A 19,531-nucleotide genomic window follows, 5' to 3' on the forward strand; every position below is an offset into this window, starting at 1 on the left:
GGGATTGAGTAATGCAAACGTTACATAAGTTAACTTAAAAACCTATTTTGGCTTCACGTGGGATGTGAACAGTGGGCTCTTGGTTCACAGTCCTGCGTTTGACCTTTTGGGCCGTTCTCTGGGGGGGGCGAACCAGGTCCATCCATTCACAGCTATCAAGTGGATATTTACTTTCTAGATGGAAGTGTTCACAGGAAGCATTTTTCCACCATTGCCACCTGTTAGTGTTTGTTAAGGGCTCAAAGAAATTGCCACTTCGACAGCTTTGACCAAGAAGTTCTTTGACGTTGTCGGCTGAGATACAGAGGCGGATTCTCGTTGAAATGGAGAAAATCTCAGGTACAAACACCACTGAATCCATTTGTAACCGTCAGGGCACGTAAAAGCATTGAAATAGATTGATGCAAACTTAACTTTTACTATTGCAATAACTTTACAACACATTTACCATGTACTCTTTCTCACATGGAGGTTCAAATACGTCAATACTGACGCAAACTCAATTTCCGTCTTGTTCTGTTGGATGTTAGCAGTGAGCTAACACACATTCTCCCAGAAAGCGCAGTTATCAAACAAATCAAGCGTTTCTGAAGACATGCAATTGTTTGAATCGGGTCATTCATATTCTGATCAAATCAAATACATGCTCAGTTTGTGTATACTGAACAGAATCCTTTGAAAATAAATGTGATTTGATGTGAGTAGGAAATACTCTTTTCTTTTGGTTTGAGCACAGGAGGTCTGACTCGGTCTCTCTTACTGACCTACAGGATCCTTTTGGTTCTGGTGGAGCACCTTGCTGTTACTGCCGTCCATGTTTGCCATGTTGATGGTGTTGCCGTCCGTCCAATAGATTTTTCTGTGTGGGAAGGTGTGAGGTGAGAACTTATTATCCAGTTAGGAGGTTTAAAACAGAGTCAATGCACGTTTTCCTTCCTTTTTTTAAACTGACAATATTGAAAAAGACGTGCGCAAATATTTCAAGCTCATGCAAGGTGTCGTCTTCACAACAACGCGGCGTTGATTGCTCGTGCAGGGGACGTCTGTGGGCACGTCTGCCGGCCCCAATGCGTTGGAGGTGAAGTACTGGTGAGGAGCACACGCTGGCTCTAATCTACTTACCCCTTGGCGGGGTGCACTACAAGGCACCTTGGTTTATCAATGCCGTGGATGATGGAGGTCTTCAGGGAGCCATCAAAGCGAGCCGCATTGATCTGCGACTCGTCATTTTCGGAGCTGAGCCAGTATAAGTTCCTGGAAAGCCAGTCGAGAGCCAGACCGCGGCAGTTCACTACGTCTGTAAAGGAAAGGGGATCACGCCTTTGTAAATAAATAATCTGTGGCTTGAATATACTCTAAATTATATAGTTGCTGTACCATGCAATCCTGTCAAAGAGCAAAAAGCAACAATGACATAATAAAGTTAGTTATTAGTTGATTGAAATGGATTAATGACTAGTATTCCGTGACCAAGGGAACGGCAGTTGGTGCACACATGCATTGTAACCTTTGTATCATATGTCTATGATATGTCTATGATGCACCCACCTGCAGAAATGATGGTCTCCAGCTGGGTTCCATTGATGAAGGCCCGTTTCATGGTCTGGGTTTTGATGTCGGCCCAGTAGATCCTCTCCTCCTTGGCATCGTAGTCCACCACTGTGACATCGTCGATGTCCGGCACCGTTAGCGCCGTCATGACGTTCATGTAAGGGTTGTCAATGTCCACGCCCCGGATTTCAGACCGCCTCACGTACAGGAGGAACCTCTTCAACCCTGGTGAGACGGTTGAGACATCAATCATTCCGTTCTGTCACACCCGGGGGGGGGAGCGCCATGAGAACAGCCTGCTTTGAATGCCGACTCAGAAGAGTCCACGCTAAACAAAACACCTCTTCCTGTAGGTCGTGGCATCCCACAGCTTCACGGCAATATAAGAAAGAGCACGAAAAAAAGGTGGCGTCACTAACCGAAACAGGATTGTTTGTTGGCCGACAGCTTCATAAGGTGTGGACAGGTGCAGGACGAAGTGCGGTTGTAATTGATGAGGCACAGATGTGAGCAGGGACCACGTCCATCATTGTCTCCACACGGGTTGGGGGCTGATGGGAAGGAATAAGAACACATCAGAACACTGGGTATGAGAAGAGAATCAAAGAGATAGGAGACAGGATAAGTACCAGATGTGAAGTTCCTTTGCAGGGGAGACAATTGTCTGATTTGAAACCAACAAGAAAAAAATTGAAAGCTTCGCTGACAAACTTAATTTCTGATTATTTGCTTGGTGCATAATAGCTAGATGAGACACAACTCGAATGCCTGGCAAGGCTGAAAATAAATACAATTTGAAAACCATGACACTCACGAACATCTGAATAAGACTCCACACAAAGACACGTTGAATGTATAAATTTGGAACATTCACGCTGAGTTGAATATGTTTAGGTTGGTCTCTTGTCGTATTTGGACATACGTAAGAGACTGATGGAAATATGTTAGGAAACACAAAGGATTGCTTTGTTTACTCTGTCACTTCTCAGGAACAAAGGGTGACATTATCTCAGCTAACCTGTTACTGCAGCTTAGCAGAATATTCCACCTTAAGACAGTAAGACAGTTCCTGGTAGACAAGCACAGCTGTCTTCTCAGTCTAAATCACGCCAACAGAACAAAGGAAAGAAACCCAGAGTTCAATTACTTTCCATCATAGCGCAATCACATTTGACGCACATCCCCTTTCTCCGCCCACTCGGGGTGATTTGCGTCAAACAAGCTCGATCAAAGTTCATTTCCTGGACTCCTTCGGCAGCACATCGGAGAGACCCATTGTGTTGCAAATGTGGCTTATTTAAGACGAACAAAAACATAATTCAACTATGCGTCTGCGAGCTGGAAACAGCACCCAGCTGACTCGGTGTGCTAATAGGGAGACATCTCAACGCCGCTGCATTCACCTGAATGATGGATAATAGGCAGCGAAAACAGTGCCAAGGTGCTTGTTTGCTCTAAACTGACGGATGTATTTGCAACAAATCAATGGAGAAATGAGCCCACTTGCGATGCCATGGCAGTGAAAATGGTGGTACTCCTTAAAAATATAGAAAAATGAAGGGAAGTCATACTCAAGGATGGGTCCCATGTAGTGATGAGACAATTTAGTATGCTGGTGCTTCTTTGGACTGAGAGGTCCATATTTGTTGTGCTTATTTGTTTCTAAGCCTATCTTATTTGTCATGATAATACCGTTGAAACAATTACAGTCTGCTTTGTCTGCCAGCAAATAATAACAGTGTGTTCTAAATGGTATGAATAATATATTGCTTATGCAAAGCTTTGCGCAAATTGAGAATAGCAACTGTAAGAATATGCAACTGAATTAACCTCAGAGGAGCCTCTCTTCCTGAACTCACTTTAGCGAAAAGGATACCAAGGGAATGATAAAGTGTGCAGAAAGTGCTAGTACTCTGCAATACTACTACTAGTATCCACAGTCGTCATGTGATCTTAGAAGTGTAATACCAATACTAATTGCAGGCGTAATACTAATTACAGGCTACGCAGTGTACACTCTGCATCCAACCCAAAAGCTGGGAAGAGGAGTGGAGCCATTAATGATTATGGGAGCATCTGGGAAAAAAAGCAATTTCCACATTCCGCTGTGTATTGTGTTGCAATGGACATGCGTGTATGTTGTGTATGTGAGTTGAATCCAAAATATAACTCTTATACCTGTGAGGTCTTTGGGACTGCCTCCTAATTAAAAGCAATGCTTGCTACCCACCTCGGTTCAAAAACACAGTCTTGGCTTTTGAATTGACACGTCATGTTTTTTGAAAGGCTGTTCGTGCCTCCGGTGGAGCTGTGGCACCTGCTGAACAGATCTGCATATTGGTGTTCAGTGGTCCCTTCTTCTTCCGTCCCCTCTTTTCTCTCTTCTCTCTGGTCCAGATGTTTGTGGTCTAGTGGAGCATCACATCCCTAGGCCTCGGTTTTGGCTACAGTAGATAATACCCCCCCCACCAACACACACACACTCCTCCCTGTTGAGCTTTTCTGAAATAGGATTAGGCTCGCTTTCTGTCTTCTTTGCAAAAGCAGTCCCATTTGCTCACACTTATCTACGGCGAACAGTCATGAGAATGCAGATGCAGGAAGGAAACAAGCAAATTAACTCGTGACACCTCGGAGAAGCAGAGGAATCACTGAATAGATGCAAACCCGATTACCACAGTAATAATCCCCATTTAAGGACGGTGGCTTATCAAGACAGCTGAGGCAGACACATTTGAAGATTTGCATTGCTGAAGAGGGCCATTGCAATAGCAACGGATGTATCAATGAGGAGGTCTTGGCATACTTGGTCCAACATGTTCCTTAAACCAGGGTTGCGCTATTGGTTCTGCTTTTCAAAATGTATCAACAATCTAATTTAAAATAACCTATCCAGCAAAATATATGCTACTGAATACATACAATTCCGTGAATTGAAAACACAATTTATATGATTGTAGCTTGTGCCACTGTGATACACTATAGATAAAGAAATGCAGGCTATATCAATTTGGTTTCAAAAACCTTTTTTTACATTTCCTGTCTTCACATTGAGTAACTAAATCATTTGATAGTTGGCTGTGTCACAATTATTCACTGGCAGATGTGGCTCCCATTCTGTAGCCCCCCCCCCCTTTATTCACATTCAGCTGAAAAAATAAAAGGTCTTGATAAAGTGGTATGAACCAATTAGAATGGAATCATTTGTATGGTGAGAAAAACCCATTCAAGGGTACTATTAATTCTAGCTAGTTAACACTACGCATGAATAACGTTTTTATTCAGACACATCCTCATTGATTGACGGGATAAATTAATTTCCTCTTTGCAACGAGGGAATAAATAGTTTAAAAGATAATGTGTCCCCTGTCAATGCCCTGTATTACAGGATGATTATAGATTATTTCAATATGGATCTTGATTTTAGAAAGTGAAGGGCTTGTGCTTTAAACCCCTTAACAGGCGCTCCCTTTTTGTCCAGGAGCTTGAATACGACAGCCCAAATGGAGAATTGTGACAGCTCTTAAACCTACTTAACCGTTTTAACGGCAACTATGGTCCGATTTACTCTGAACAGAGAACAGATTTCACCTTTATGGTTTGCTTTGACTGGCTTCAAATGCCGCACAGCGCATAATCCAGCAAAGCAAACTTGATACATTATATATAAAACTGGTTTTAGCCCACACTATAAAATGACCCTGTCCAACAGTAAAGCTGGAATGAAATAAAAAATAAAAAAAACATAAAAATTAAACTCTTCTCACCTTGTGGTTGCCTGCTAGGGTGGAAAATCTGCAAGTCAAAAGGCTGAGCGCTTGTCTTCTGGATGACGGTGACATTTTGTCCGGTCCACTTGTTGGCCCTCGCTAAAGTGTTCGTCCTCCAGTCTGTCCAGTACACATTGCCTCCAAAGAGAGACACCGCAAAAGGATGGGACAGGTATTCGTGGCCCCTGAGGATCTCGATTACCCCACTTCCGTCATAGAGTGCGGAGTAAATGGCGTCAGAGCTGTTTAAGAAAAGAGAGACCGACACAAACAGCAATATTAAAAGGGAGGGGAGGAAAGACGCAGCTGAAGCTCAACTCAAAACTGTAACACCCAGACTGGGGATTTTGGCCACAAAGTGATTCCTGTGTATCTTCTGTCAATCACCCTTCTCTCTCATTTCAGACACCGCCTACCTGTATGCCGCCGCCCCCGTGATTACAAAGCCCCACCCTTATTGATTACACCTGTGTCTCATTCCCCTGTGTATTTAGCCCTTGCCGACACATGGCTCTGTGCCAGTTTGTCTCTTGTCTCCCATGAGCTTACCAGCGATATCCTCCAGTGTGCCTTCCCGTGTTTTGAACCTTTTCTGTCCACCCGTAACCCTTTGCCTGCCGACTTGGATTTATCTGCCTCCTCTGCCTGATTACCCGTGTACCGAACCTCCGCCTGGATTAAAGACAAGAATTGCTTCTAACTACCTCGTGTCAAGTCTGCTTTTGATTCCAGGTCCTTGTGGCCCTAGCCTCCCTGACAGTACAAACTGGCCAACATGGAATCAGCGGACCCAGATTCCCTCCGTCAGGCTGTCGCCTCACAGGGTACCCTCGTGGGGCACCACGACCAACTTCTCCGAGGGATGATGGAGTCTCTTCGAGCTCTTTCTGCGGAGGTGAACCAGCTGGGACAGCAGCTTCGTCAAGCCGCCCCGCAGCCACCCCCCCCAGCCCCAGAGGCGGCTACTCCTCCTTTGCAATCTGCCCGACCCACCTTTTGCTCCCAGGAGCCAAATGTGCCTGCACCGGAGCGCTACGCCGGAGACCTGGGAACATGCAAGTCTTTTTTGATGCAGTGCTCATTAATCTTTGACCAACAGCCTTCGAGATATGTCACTGATAGAGCTAAGGTTGCCTTCATGATGGGCTCCATGACTGGGAGGGCGTTGGCCTGGGCTACCAGCATATGGGAGAGCCAGTCTCCTATACTCTCTTCATATCAGTGCTTCTCAGATGAAATGCGTAGAGTTTTTGATCACCCAGTTAGAGGCAAAGACGTTGCTTCACGCCTACTCACTCTAAGACAGGGGTCCCGCAGCGTGGCAGAGTTCGCAATCGACTTCAGAACCATAGCGCAAGGGTCCGGGTGGTCCGATGCGTCACTCCAGGGGGTTTTTCTCAGAGGACTTAACAACCCAGTGAGGGAGGAGTTAGCATTGAGGGATGATTCCGAGAGTCTTGAGGCCTTAACCGCCCTTGCTGTAAGGTTAGAGAGCCGCCTAGGTGAGTTCAAGAGAGAGAGACCTAGCCGCCTGTTTATCTCGCCAGCCTCCCGCTCACCCCCTCCCCCACCCCCTAGGAGACATGGCACAGGTCTCAACTGGAACTCGCTCCACAGCGATCCCACTACTGACTCACATGCTCGACACCAGACTTCTCCCGATCGCCCCGCACTCCACCACCCAGCCGAGGAACCCATGCAACTCGGGAGGACCAGGTTGACCCCCGAGGAGCGGCAGCGTCGCCTGCGGGACGGTAGATGCATCTACTGTGGCCAGAGGGGCCACCTCATCGCCTCCTGTCCACTAAAAGATCAGGCTCACCAGTGAGGAGGACGTCACTGGTGAGCCGTACCACACTGTCCGTAGGTCCGCCTCGGGTTCTTCCCAGAGTTTCCATCTCCTCTCAAACCGCCTTTCTCAGTCAGAGAGTGCTGGTGGATTCAGGTTCGGACGCCAACCTGATGGACAGCGGATTGGTGCGCAGACTGGGATTAGAGAGGCATCCTCTCCCGAAGCCCCTGGAAGCTAGTGCCCTCGATGGGCGCCTACTCTGTAGAGTCACTCACCACACATCCCCTGTGCAGTTAACCTTCCCGGACCACCACACAGAGACTATTTGCTTCCACGTGTTCCAGTCCTCGCAACACCCCCTCATTCTGGGCTTTCCCTGGCTGTCCCAACACAACCCCCATATGGACTGGTCTTCGGGGACAGTGATTGCATGGAGGAGGGAGTGTTCGACGCGATGCTTTTCCACGACACCGTCTCAAACCACCCCACTATCTGCGCCGCAACAGCTGCCGCCATTGGACTCAGACTACCCGGACCTTTCCAGGGTACCGGCATGTTACCACGACCTTAAGGAGGTATTTAATAAGGCCCGAGCCACTTCTCTGCCTCCACATCGGGAGTATGATTGCGCCATTGATCTGCTCCCAGGATCATCTCCTCCTAGAGGGAGAATTTATTCCCTGTCTGCACCTGAGACACAGGCTATGAAGGATTACGTAACCTCCTCGTTGGCGGCGGGCTTAATCAGACCTTCATCATCCCCAGCGGGTGCAGGGTTTTTTTTTGTCAGCAAGAAGGACAAGACACTGCGCCCCTGTATCGATTACAGGGGATTAAACAACATCACAGTCAAGAACAGGTACCCTCTGCCCCTTATTTCGTCAGCATTCGATTTGCTACAAGGGGCCAAGATCTTTACTAAGCTCGACTTGAGAAATGCCTATCATTTGGTCAGGATTAGGGAGGGAGACGAATGGAAGACTGCTTTCAACACTCCCAGGGGGCATTACGAGTATCTGGTGATGCCTTTCGGACTAACTAATGCTCCAGCTGTTTTTCAGGCTCTGGCGAATGACGTCCTCCGAGACCTGCTCAACATTTCTGTGTTCGTATATCTGGATGACATTCTGATCTTCTCCCCCGACGAAGAGACCCACCGGATGCATGTTAGGCAGGTTCTCCAGCGGCTCCTTGACCATCAGCTATTTGTGAAGGCGGAGAAATGTGAGTTTCACGTATCTACCGTTTCGTTCCTGGGGTTCATTGTGTCGGAGGGCAAAGTGCAGATGGAGCCAGGGAAGGTGGCGGCAGTCACAGGCTGGCCCACTCCCAGCGATCGCAAGGCGGTCCAACGATTTTTGGGTTTCGCCAATTTTTATAGGAGGTTCATTAGGAACTTTAGTTCAGTAGCTGCCCCGCTGCATGCACTAACATCTTCTGTGGTCAAGTTCCAGTGGAACCCTGACGCCGACGCTGCCTTCGAACACCTCAAGAAGGCATTCACCTCGGCCCCGATACTTATCCTCCCCAACCCTAATCAGCAGTTTGTGGTGGAGGTTGACGCCTCAGACGTGGGAGTGGGAGCAATACTTTCCCAAAGATCAGAGAAGGATGACAAGCTGCATCCTTGCGCCTTCCTCTCCCGGAGCCTTTCTCCTGCTGAGAGGAACTACGACATTGGGGACCGGGAACTGCTAGCAGTCAAGGTAGCCCTGGAGGAGTGGCGGCACTGGCTGGAGGGCGCTGAACACCCATTCCTGGTCTGGACCGACCATAAAAACCTGGAGTATCTGAGGACGGCCAAAAGACTAAACCCTCGTCAAGCCAGGTGGGCGCTTTTCTTTAATAGGTTCAACTTTTCCCTGTCTTATCGCCCAGGCTCAAAGAACGCGAAGCCAGACTCTCTTTCCCGGCTTTTTGACCCTGTCTCCCCACCCAACCCACCCTCCTGCATTCTGCCCTCGTCTTGCCTAGTTGGCGCCGTCACCTGGGACATTGAGGAGAAGGTGAGACAGGCTGCCGCAAGCATCTCTGTTCCTAACGGTTGTCCCCCCAGCAGGCTGTTTGTTCCCCCTTCTCTCCGCTCGCAGGTCATCCATTGGGCCCACTGCGCCCGAATCTCCTGCCATCCCGGAGTTCGGAGGACAATGTTTGTTATAAGACAGCGGTTCTGGTGGCCCGCGATGGAGAGGGAGGTAGGAGAGTACGTGTCGGCTTGTCAGGTGTGTGCAAGCTGTAAGGTCCCTCGACGCTCCCCGGTCGGGCTCCTTCGCCCCCTGCCGGTTCCACATCGCCCCTGGTCCAACATCTCGCTGGATTTCGTCACAGGGCTTCCCCGGTCCGAGGGCAACACCACCGTCCTCACGGTGGTCGACCGGTTCTCTAAGATGGTCCATTTCATTCCCCTGCCTAAGCTGCCCTCCGCCAAGGGAACCGCGGAGGCGGTGCTCTCTCACGTTTTTCGTCTCCATGGTTTCCCTGCAGATGTGGTGTCTGATCGGGGCCCCCAGTTCGTGTCCAAGTTTTGGAAAGAGTTCTGCAGCCTCTTAGGAGCAACGGTCAGTCTATCTTCTGGCTATCACCCGGAATCCAATGGGCAGACTGAGCGTCTGAACCAGGAGCTGGAGACGGGCCTTCGCTGTTTGGTTTCCAAAGACCCAACCTCCTGGTGCAAGAACCTCATCTGGATTGAGTATGCGCACAACACACTCCCTTCTTCGTCTTCGGGCCTCTCCCCGTTCCAGTGTGCCTATGGCTATCAGCCACCCCTGTTTCCTGCCCTAGAGAGGGAGTCCAGGGTGCCCTCGGCGCTGGCCATGGTCCGGCGTTGCCGCCGCACCTGGGACCGAGCCCGCCAGGCCCTCCTCAAGAGCGCTGCACGGTCGAAGAGGATGGCGGATCGACGACGGACCCCAGCCCCTAACTATCGGGTCGGCCAGAGAGTGTGGTTATCTACGCGCGACCTGCCCATTCGTGTGGAGTCCCGCAAGTTGGCGCCAAGGTTCGTTGGCCCCTTCCCCATCGCTAAGGTGATCAACCCTGCGGCCATGAGGCTTAAAATCCCTAGACCTATGAGAGTGCATCCCACTTTTCATGTAGCCCGGTTAAAGCCAGCCATGGAGAGCCACTTGGTCCCTGCCACCAAAGCCCCACCACCCCCCAGACTCATTGATGGCGGACCAACCTACACCGTCAAGCGGCTCTTGGCAGTCCGACGCCGCGGTCGGGGCCTCCAGTATCTGGTAGATTGGGAGGGATACGGGCCAGAGGAGAGGTCGTGGGAGCCAGCTCGCAACATCTTGGGGCCTAACCTCGTCAGGGACTTCCACCTCAAGTTCCCTGATGAGCCTGGGCCGTCTGGTGCCGGCCTTAGGAGGGGGGGGTACTGTAACACCCAGACTGGGGATTTTGGCCACAAAGTGATTCCTGTGTATCTTCTGTCAATCACCCTTCTCTCTCATTTCAGACACCGCCTACCTGTATGCCGCCGCCCCCGTGATTACAAAGCCCCACCCTTATTGATTACACCTGTGTCTCATTCCCCTGTGTATTTAGCCCTTGCCGACACATGGCTCTGTGCCAGTTTGTCTCTTGTCTCCCATGAGCTTACCAGCGATATCCTCCAGTGTGCCTTCCCGTGTTTTGAACCTTTTCTGTCCACCCGTAACCCTTTGCCTGCCGACTTGGATTTATCTGCCTCCTCTGCCTGATTACCCGTGTACCGAACCTCCGCCTGGATTAAAGACAAGAATTGCTTCTAACTACCTCGTGTCAAGTCTGCTTTTGATTCCAGGTCCTTGTGGCCCTAGCCTCCCTGACAAAAACTAAATGTGGACATTCTACATTGTAGATCTGTAAAGATTACACATCCTCCATTATCTAATACACACTGGGAGAATGGCGCTTCGAGTTACATCTTTACTCCGGGGGGTTGACACACGTTCCGAGTGTATAATGTTGTGCACTTATCGAAAGGTGAAAAAGGGTTTGAATGCTTCTCCGCAGTGTGTGAACTCTAATGGTATACCGTGCGTCTGTCCAAACAATCCTCTTTTCCAAATGATCCAGAGTCAGCCCATTAGGCCAGGCGCCGATTTCCATATCCTTGAACACGATGTGTCGACCTCCTCCGCTCATTGACGCAGCCTCGATTCGGGGGTAAGTGGCGTCCCAGTCCGTCCAGAAGAGGATCCTTGGAGCAGGAAACCAAAAGCAACACTTACTATTATTTACTGACTGTTTGTTTTTTACTGAGGTAAAGCAACAGTATGCGCAGTGCAAGACGTATATTCTTTCATCCACTAAAAAAGGGACCTTGAAATCATGGAAGAATAATTCCTCAGCCACATTCAGTTCTTAAACTGAGGGAGGAAAAACACAGTCAACGCATATACAAAGCTATTGAAACTGAAATGTGTTATATAGAAAACGGGAGTAAGAGCTGTCATTGATGTGTCCATTGGGTGATACTCCCAACTCAGCAGACAACGCCGATGCCCAGCCCTGTTCGGAAAAAGTCAGCTGGAATGAAGGAGCACACGGGTGCTTCAATTTAAATCGCATACTGACGACAAGGAAACGGTGTTAGGAAGAAATATTCTTGTCCGGATCAATAGGCGCGTTCACTTGATAAGGCCTCCCTGATCGATGGCCCACTCCTTTGAGTGGATTCAAGTAATTAGATTAGAATTATTGCCCTGGAATGGAAATGCGCCTTTAGGCACCAAAAGCACTCATTAATCCTAGTGTGCACAACCATGAAATGTAGTCATCTTCACAAATGTGAAAGAGTGCTACAGGGGAGAGTGCATGGGCAGATTACTCATTTCTTAGTGGTGTTAAATTGATTTTAGGAATGTCCGGATTTCGCTTTAATCCGAAATATACTCGCCAAAGTAAAGGACTGTTGCCGTTTTCTCGGACTGAGTATCAGATTAAATAAAAACGCACCAACAACAGGGGGATATTACATTTCATTACATTCTCATATTATATTTGTTAGACAGGGAAACACACGGGATACAATCTTGACAACTGTGTTAACAGCACTCAGAAATCTGGATGGACCAAAATGTAGCCGCTAAGTGATTTTAATCAACCACTGTAGTCAATTATCATAGTTTTACAAAAGGCCACATATGAGGCAGCACATTTGAGGGTGGGGGGCATCCACAGTGCAGCTGTTGTTGTGAATTAAGTATGGATCATTTTCAACTGCAATGCACAGCTAATGTAATCATTCCCATATTTCTGTATTCTTTGTTATTTAGCAAATAAACCATAAAAAAGGACATGGCTGCAGCAAAAAAAACACAAACATCCCAGGATTTAGTTTAATGGTGGACCTTCTGCCCAGTTATTAAAATCTACTTCTGGAAAGATATAATTAGATTCAAAGAACAATATTTAAATTAGCACGATGCATGGATGTTTTTCTTGTTAGCTGACACATCCATGAGAATGATCGTCTGTAGGTTCAAACCTCCAACAAGCTAAACCCATTGGTGAAAAATAAACACTAAAAACCGCCTGCTAGTAAGAGCAGACTTTGTGACGTTCTATTTATGCTGTTATTGGTGCACTATATTCCAAACATTGTCAGAGCTATCCATCCTGGCCATTGTATCTATCTGCAAATCAGTTAGTGCTTTTACTGCAAATGTGTTTAATCAGTGTCTTGCACAAATGGATAGTGGATCGATGGCTTCTTGTTCTCATATAAAGAATAACGGTTCAGTTGACGAAGTTAACTCAACCAGGATTTCCAAGAAAAAAAGTGTGAGACAGTATAGAGAAAAACGTGATCCGAGAAAATGTCCTAAATGGAGTCATTATGTTTGCTGCTGCAGGTAGTCTGCATGCACTTTTTTCTTTTTTAATTTAATAGATGACTACAACAGAAAATAACAAGCAGCAAAAATTAGGTTTGACCAAATCATGTCATCAGTCATTTCCACAACCCTCAACCCTCTGTCCCAGGGTCTTTGATCCTATCACTGGATAAAAGAACCTTCAGGTCTGATCCATGAACGAAAAAACAAAAAAAGATCTTACATGCTGCTGTGGAAATTACTAATACGCAAATAAAATGATATCCTGACACAACCCACCGTGAAACTTTAACAGACTTAAGACCTTGCCAACAGTGAAACAGTCGGTTTATTATTTTAAAAAAAGCTCAACAATTAAGATGCACTAAAACCTTTTCTTGCTCAGTAGATCTAATTTCCAGATTAAAAGTTTTAAAAAAAGTAGAAAAAAACGTATTTTGAAAATGAAGATGCGAACATGCAGCGCTTGTACTATACAATTGTATTGTAAGGAAACTTGAAACTAATGACATCATGTGTTGTCCCTCCTGATTTTTTTTGTTAAGTCTTTGCTTGCTTGTATAGGAAAGGCCGTCATATCAGAGCCACAGATCAGTCTACACACAATGAGGGGAATAATGTACGAATAAAAAAACATTTTTTGGTATTTTTACATGACGGTCTGGCTTAAATTGTTTGAAGGAAAACCTTTGCTGTGAAACAAAAATTGAAGAGGCGGTGAGGCGAGTGAAGTGGGAGGAACGGTTGGGGCGGTATTAGCTACATCAGTTGTCCTTATTGGATTGAGTGTGCTGCTCTGTTATTGATGTACAATACATCTGCCGCCTTAATGGACCTTAACACAGCACACATCTTCATACATCAAGGCAGATGCGGACGTGAGAAACACAAGGAGGCTTCAATTTTACTTTACTCCAATAATCGCCCTCCCTGATGGGACAGCACAACTAGGAGGGGGGAGGGGTGGGCGGCAGCGCGAAACGTACCCCTGCCCCGGGTCGAGAGCGATGGCCCGCGGGTGCTCCATGCCTCCGGCGATCAGCGTGGTGCGCATGTCTCCGTTGAGCTTGGCCACCTCGATTTGGTCCAGATTGCTGTCGATCCAGTAGAGTTTCCCCGTGATCCAGTCCACGGCCAGGCCCTCGGGGGTGGCCAGGCCGTGCTGCACGACCACCTCGATCCCCGTCACCCCTGAAACCACAATGACAACCACATCACCAGCATGCCCGCGTGGCGCCGACGGGACGGCCCCCCCACGGTGCTCAAGGGAAAGACAATTGGAAGGCTCATGCTGTATGAAGAAGATTAGTTTCTGCCGGGTTACATTGAGAATTGTCAAAGATGTTTCCAAGAATATTTACAATCGAGCTGTTTGCAATGATTCTCAGATGCTGCGGAGTTTGTGCTCCTCACAAGAGGGGATTTCTGCGGCTCCACAGAGTAAACGAAGGCAATCGAACGCGATGAATGTGCCGCCACCGGAAACAGCACACGCCAACGGAGAAGTTCTAATTCATCATTTTATGACACACCGGAGCAGCTCAGGACTTGTCTGGTCGTGTGGTGTTTTTCAACTATGGACTACTAGCCGTGAAAAACTCGCAGGGAGAGACAAACGGACAATATCAACTCACGGCATCCGACCTGAGTGTGCGTAACAGCGGGGGGGGTTGGGGTGGTGTAAACCTGGAGTGTCATCGCCGCCGGTGTCTCAGACCTCCATTACAGCGACTCTCTTTGGTTGGGAAACGCTGGTGTGGGTTTACCTGTCTGTGTGTGTGTGTGTGTGTGTGTGTGTGTGTGTGTGTGTGCGTACCGCCCGACTCGGCGAGCCTTCCTCTGTAGATCTTATCCTCCACCACATCTGTCCAGTAAAGGAGGCTGTGATTAAAGTGGAAGTCTAGCGCGATGGTGTTCCTGAGTCCCGGCACCAGCAGGCTGTAGTCGCGCTTGTGAAGGTCTATCCGTCTTATCTCGTGCCGGATGGAGAAAATGATGAAAGCCTCAAAGGGATCTGGCAAAGAAAGGAGAGAGAACAACCTTTAGGAGGGCCACCGGGGGAGGGGTGGTGTTTTTGGAGTAAACAGTGAATCAACAATGCATGACATCATCTATATTGGACATTGTGGGAGAGTGTTAGCTAATGAGCAGAGAGGGGGCTCTTTTTCTTTTACAAGAGTGCCACCAGAATGCATCCTTTCGAAAGAGAACTGCTTATTTTTCAAGAATATCCTTAATGTGTGTCTTGTCGATGCATTGATTCAAGGCTGGGCTGAAAAGGGAAGGGATCAAAGACAAGCTTGTATTATTAAAATGGATCAGCGTATTAACCTAGCAGCCATCAAAGATCAAGGTTTTGTTTTGTTACATTAGCCGAAGAAATCCAACTTAGCTGTTTTTTGCATTTCTATTGCATTGACCATCAGGTAAAAAGGGACATAATTACATTCATATCTTCTAATAAGAATTAATGTTGACATATAATAAACTGGTGGCTCGGTCCTGGTTTTTGCGGCTTCATTAGACGGAGAGAGGAGAACGCAGCCATCGTTCGTGTTGTCAGTATGAACTTTGCTTCTCCCATTGCGCCAAAAGGAGTAAAAAAAGAAATCCCTTTAGTCTATTTGCATTTGACACTCTATAACTGTGTTGAAACATCCGCTGGTAGACTTGCAACACGACTGATGTTCCACTCGCTACAGCTGTGTTCCACGGAATGGCCGTCACTGCGACGCAATCAATTCCCCATTAACACGTGTTAGACATTTATTGCAACAAATGTTTGAATACAGTAAATTCTGCGAGGCAATTTAAACAATTGACCTCAATTTAGGGATGAGGATATGCAAATTCTCTCTCTCTCTCTCTCATTGGTTTGCAATGTTCATGCATCACTCGCAGCCAAATCAATTTGTTGCCGAACACTCTGGGAATCAACACATTACAGTTTTCCATTTCTTGAAAGTGCTCTCTTTTGAGAAATACATTTCGCAGGGTCTTTTAAGAAGTTGCTAAATCAAGCCGCAAATCCTGAAGCCGGAACAACACAGCTCGTATACTGAACTTCTCCGGCCTCGTCCACTGAGGTTTAGTTCAATCAGTGGAGATTATTTCTGCCTCCGAGAAATGTTTGCACAACTAAAACTCTGCTCAAAACATTCCAGACTAAACCATCCTGTAGGGAACGGAACTGTAAAAATGCAATTAAAATGGTGTCCTTGCCTCAATGACACTTTTCTGTGTTGCCAGCTACGATGTTACTGGAGTGAAGATCTGTACTTGCAAATCTTTTATTCCTGGGATGTGCAAAGAAAGGAGGAGTGTATGTGGGCTTGGGACTTTGCAAATCCAATCTAATAACCCTTCTTTTTTTTTTTTTTTTTTTTCAAATCGGAATGTTTGTGTTTGTGTCCGGAATGTGATTTATGATGAAGCTTTAGAATTCTGATCTGCTCCCCGCAAAGAAATGTGTGCGCTTGTGCTGCGTTAGTGTAACGTTAAAGCTGCAACCGCCATCAATCTTGGAGTGAAATAGAGAAGCAAGCAATCAAAAGGAGGTCCATAAATCTGAATGTGACAACAACAATAAGGGCATGAGCGCGCGTGTGTTTGTGTGTGTAACTATTGGATTTCAACAATGCTCTCATCAAATACATCATTCAATAGCATAAACAAAAAAAGAACATAGCTTGAATTTGAGATGTGAGGCTACATGGCGGAAACTTTTTATCAAGTCTCCTTCCCAGGTTCTTTAACCTATGGTGTGAATCGTGCATTAATAATTGATAATTAAAAGCAATTTTTCATTACCAACCGCCCATAAACACAGTCAAGATTTCAAACTTAAAATCAAAGATGCGAGCGTTAGTGAATCAGTGCCAACACAGACCACCATCACATGTCGCCTTCATGTCGTTTCACTGAAAGCAAACATTACAAAAAAAAGGCCAGGGTCTGTTACCTGTGCTGTGGCAGCTGTCGCCGTCCGGGTCCAGCGTCCACCCGGGATAACAGGAGCACTTCACCGTGGTCTTGTACTGCTCGCACACCTGGCTGCACTTGAGGTGACTGCTGCAGTAGTCCACCGCTTCGCATGTCTTGTTGCTGGAGTCCAGGTGGAGCCCCGGGGGACAAAAACACACGACCCCTTTTCCCGGTGCCACGGTGCACTGGTGGCTGCAGCCGCCTCTGGCTGCCAGGCACATATCTGGGGTGAGGAAAGGCCAAATGTTCTTATGAGTTAGAGGACGGGTTGAGACTTGGAAGAGCACCTACAGAAGACTGTGTGCCAGTCGCTTTGTCACAGGGATTACAGATGTTTGACTCTGAACACGGGTGGTGTGTTCACAGTCTACTGAAGATAAAGGCAGTTTTTAATCCTTCATTAGGCAGATTCTGTAAGGGGGGGGGGGGGGGGGTTGTGCACGGTTCCTTTTAAAAGATGGACCAGATTTAACTCTTTTTTTCTATTATCTTGTTTTTTCTCAGTAGCTGAGAGGTCAATATAGTACGCAAAATTGGTGAGAATGAAAACGGGGGGGGGGGGGATTGAGGACGGTTGTTAAGGGCGGATGTGAGTCCTGTTGAGCTCGTTCAAATCAATGGGACTCTCAAGGTCTCTCTGAACACATAATTGCTCATGAGCAGGCGGAAGCGCTCTTTTCAGTAGCGGTAACACGGACACTCAGAGGTCCCGGCGCGGCCCCCACGAGGCCTGGTTAGTGACGCTCCAGAAAATGGACCTCTGCGTCTCCTCACTGGTCACTTTGAGAGATTAGATCGCCGGGGTTATTTCTTCTCTCTTTATGCCACTTCCACATTTGCCGGCGTAGAGAAGTCAGAGTGTTGGTTCACGTTTTTCCTCTGGGGGGGATGTTCTTCACCGTCTCGTGATATAACATCAGATGAGAAATGAGAGTTAGACTTTAGTTAGCATAGAGTGCTGTGAGGTTCCTCAGCAGGCGACGTGTCCTGAACCTCCACGGCGGAAATTAGAGGCTGAGAAAGCGCTTCAACTCTTCCAATTAATTTTTCGGAAACTCTGCACGGCTGACAAAAAAAGTCAATTGTGAAAAATAAAGAACTATATTTGAAAGGAGAACAAGAATGTGCTGCAGAATGTGATGCAGAATTAATCTACGGAGTAAATGTGATTTGTTGGGGGTCGTCGTGGCGTCGTGGTTAGAGAAGGTGTGCTGGGAAGCACAGGGTTGATGGTTCGAGTCCAGGCTGCCCCATGTTCCATGTCGAAGTGCCCCTGAGCAAGACACCTAATCCCTAATTGCTCCCCAGGCAAAAATGTGAAAAAGCCATGGGTTTAAAGTGTAATGTAAGTCGCTTTGGATAAAAGCGTCTGCTAAATGACCTGTAATTTGTTCATTTTTAATTGTTTTCTTTACTTCATGTAAACACAAATAAATAAATGCCAATAAAAGAGCCACCAAACACAGTGGGAGCATTGCAACATGCAAAGTGTCTGAGACTCATTATGTTTGACTGTGGCTGCTTGTCTTTTCACTTTTAAACTGATTCTTCAGCTGAAATATATCTTTTGAGTATCAAACACTGACCCCCCCGTAGCCTGGAAGCGTGGCTGTAAAAAGCTCCTCGGGAAAAACAGTGACAACTTATGGCCACTTGAAGTGATCAATCAATACAAACTTTGTCAGTCAGTCACCATCCATCAGAGGTTCAGGAAGAATTACGTTATTGGAATCTATTGTGATATATATATATATATATATATATATATATCTTTGGGATGAACTGGATTTTCAGCATCTTGCAAAAAAAACAAATAGAAAAAGCCTAAAATCGACGTGATGAGTCGTAACAAACATACCGCAGATGGGTCCTTCATCCGAGCGGTCGGCACAGTCCACTTTGCCGTTGCAGATCTTATCAGGTGTGAGGCAGGCGGAGGTATCGTTGGCACACGGGTACTTGGGAGGCTTACAGACGGCAGACTCACAGGATTCTTCGTCTGAGCGGTCCTCACAGTCGATGTCCCCGTCACACACCCAGCTCTTTGTGATACACTTGCCTGTGGAGAATGAAGTGTAACAGTCATTGAAGCTAACGGTTTCACAGTCTTTACATCTTAAATGTAACTTGTGCTGCTTTTAGTGTCGGCATTTTCCAATTCTGGAGTAGACAAATGTTTCCTTATTCGTTTTATCAAATATGTGGTTGAAAAATCGTATGAGAATAATTTCATGCTTTTTTTTTTCTATGTCCTGTGCTAAATGTTGATGATGCATAGTGGCTTACACAGGCTCAATATTCCATATGCTAATACATACAGTATCATTTGCAACTCCCGCATTGTGCAGGTGGGAGGAACCACTGAGGGATAATTCATACACCGGCATGTATCACTGTTGCACGCTCCCAGGTAAAGCTCGTATACCAGCATATTCAAGTCAACATGCTCTCCCATCAACCAACACTACAGGTGTTTGGGGTGGTAACCGGTTTGTGCTCGGTGCCGGATCAATGCGAAATGACACGGAAGGCTCAAGCGGCGTCTGTGGGTGTGTGGATTTATTGTGGGATGATGCTCCGGTTGTCCGCCACAAAAACATTCA

The 19,531-nt window shown here is 47.0% G+C and overlaps 1 protein-coding gene across 1 annotated transcript in view; it reads right to left on the reverse strand.

Moving 5' to 3' along the window:
- Positions 1–19,531, reverse strand: part of lrp1bb (low density lipoprotein receptor-related protein 1Bb) — a 138,415-nt gene that overhangs the window by 64,579 nt on the left and 54,305 nt on the right. Inside the window, exons 21-30 of the mRNA XM_078091226.1 lie at positions 18,787–18,987; positions 16,906–17,151; positions 14,761–14,958; positions 13,931–14,135; positions 11,141–11,305; positions 5,319–5,563; positions 1,971–2,102; positions 1,549–1,776; positions 1,123–1,297; positions 765–859 (exon numbers count right to left, since the gene is read on the reverse strand). Of these exons, the coding sequence (XP_077947352.1) occupies positions 765–859; positions 1,123–1,297; positions 1,549–1,776; positions 1,971–2,102; positions 5,319–5,563; positions 11,141–11,305; positions 13,931–14,135; positions 14,761–14,958; positions 16,906–17,151; positions 18,787–18,987 (1,890 nt within the window). The remainder of the gene's footprint in view (positions 1–764; positions 860–1,122; positions 1,298–1,548; positions 1,777–1,970; positions 2,103–5,318; positions 5,564–11,140; positions 11,306–13,930; positions 14,136–14,760; positions 14,959–16,905; positions 17,152–18,786; positions 18,988–19,531) is intronic.

The sequence above is a fragment of the Gasterosteus aculeatus genome, chromosome 16 (assembly GCF_964276395.1).
Source record: "Gasterosteus aculeatus chromosome 16, fGasAcu3.hap1.1, whole genome shotgun sequence".
Lineage (NCBI taxonomy): Eukaryota > Metazoa > Chordata > Actinopteri > Perciformes > Gasterosteidae > Gasterosteus > Gasterosteus aculeatus.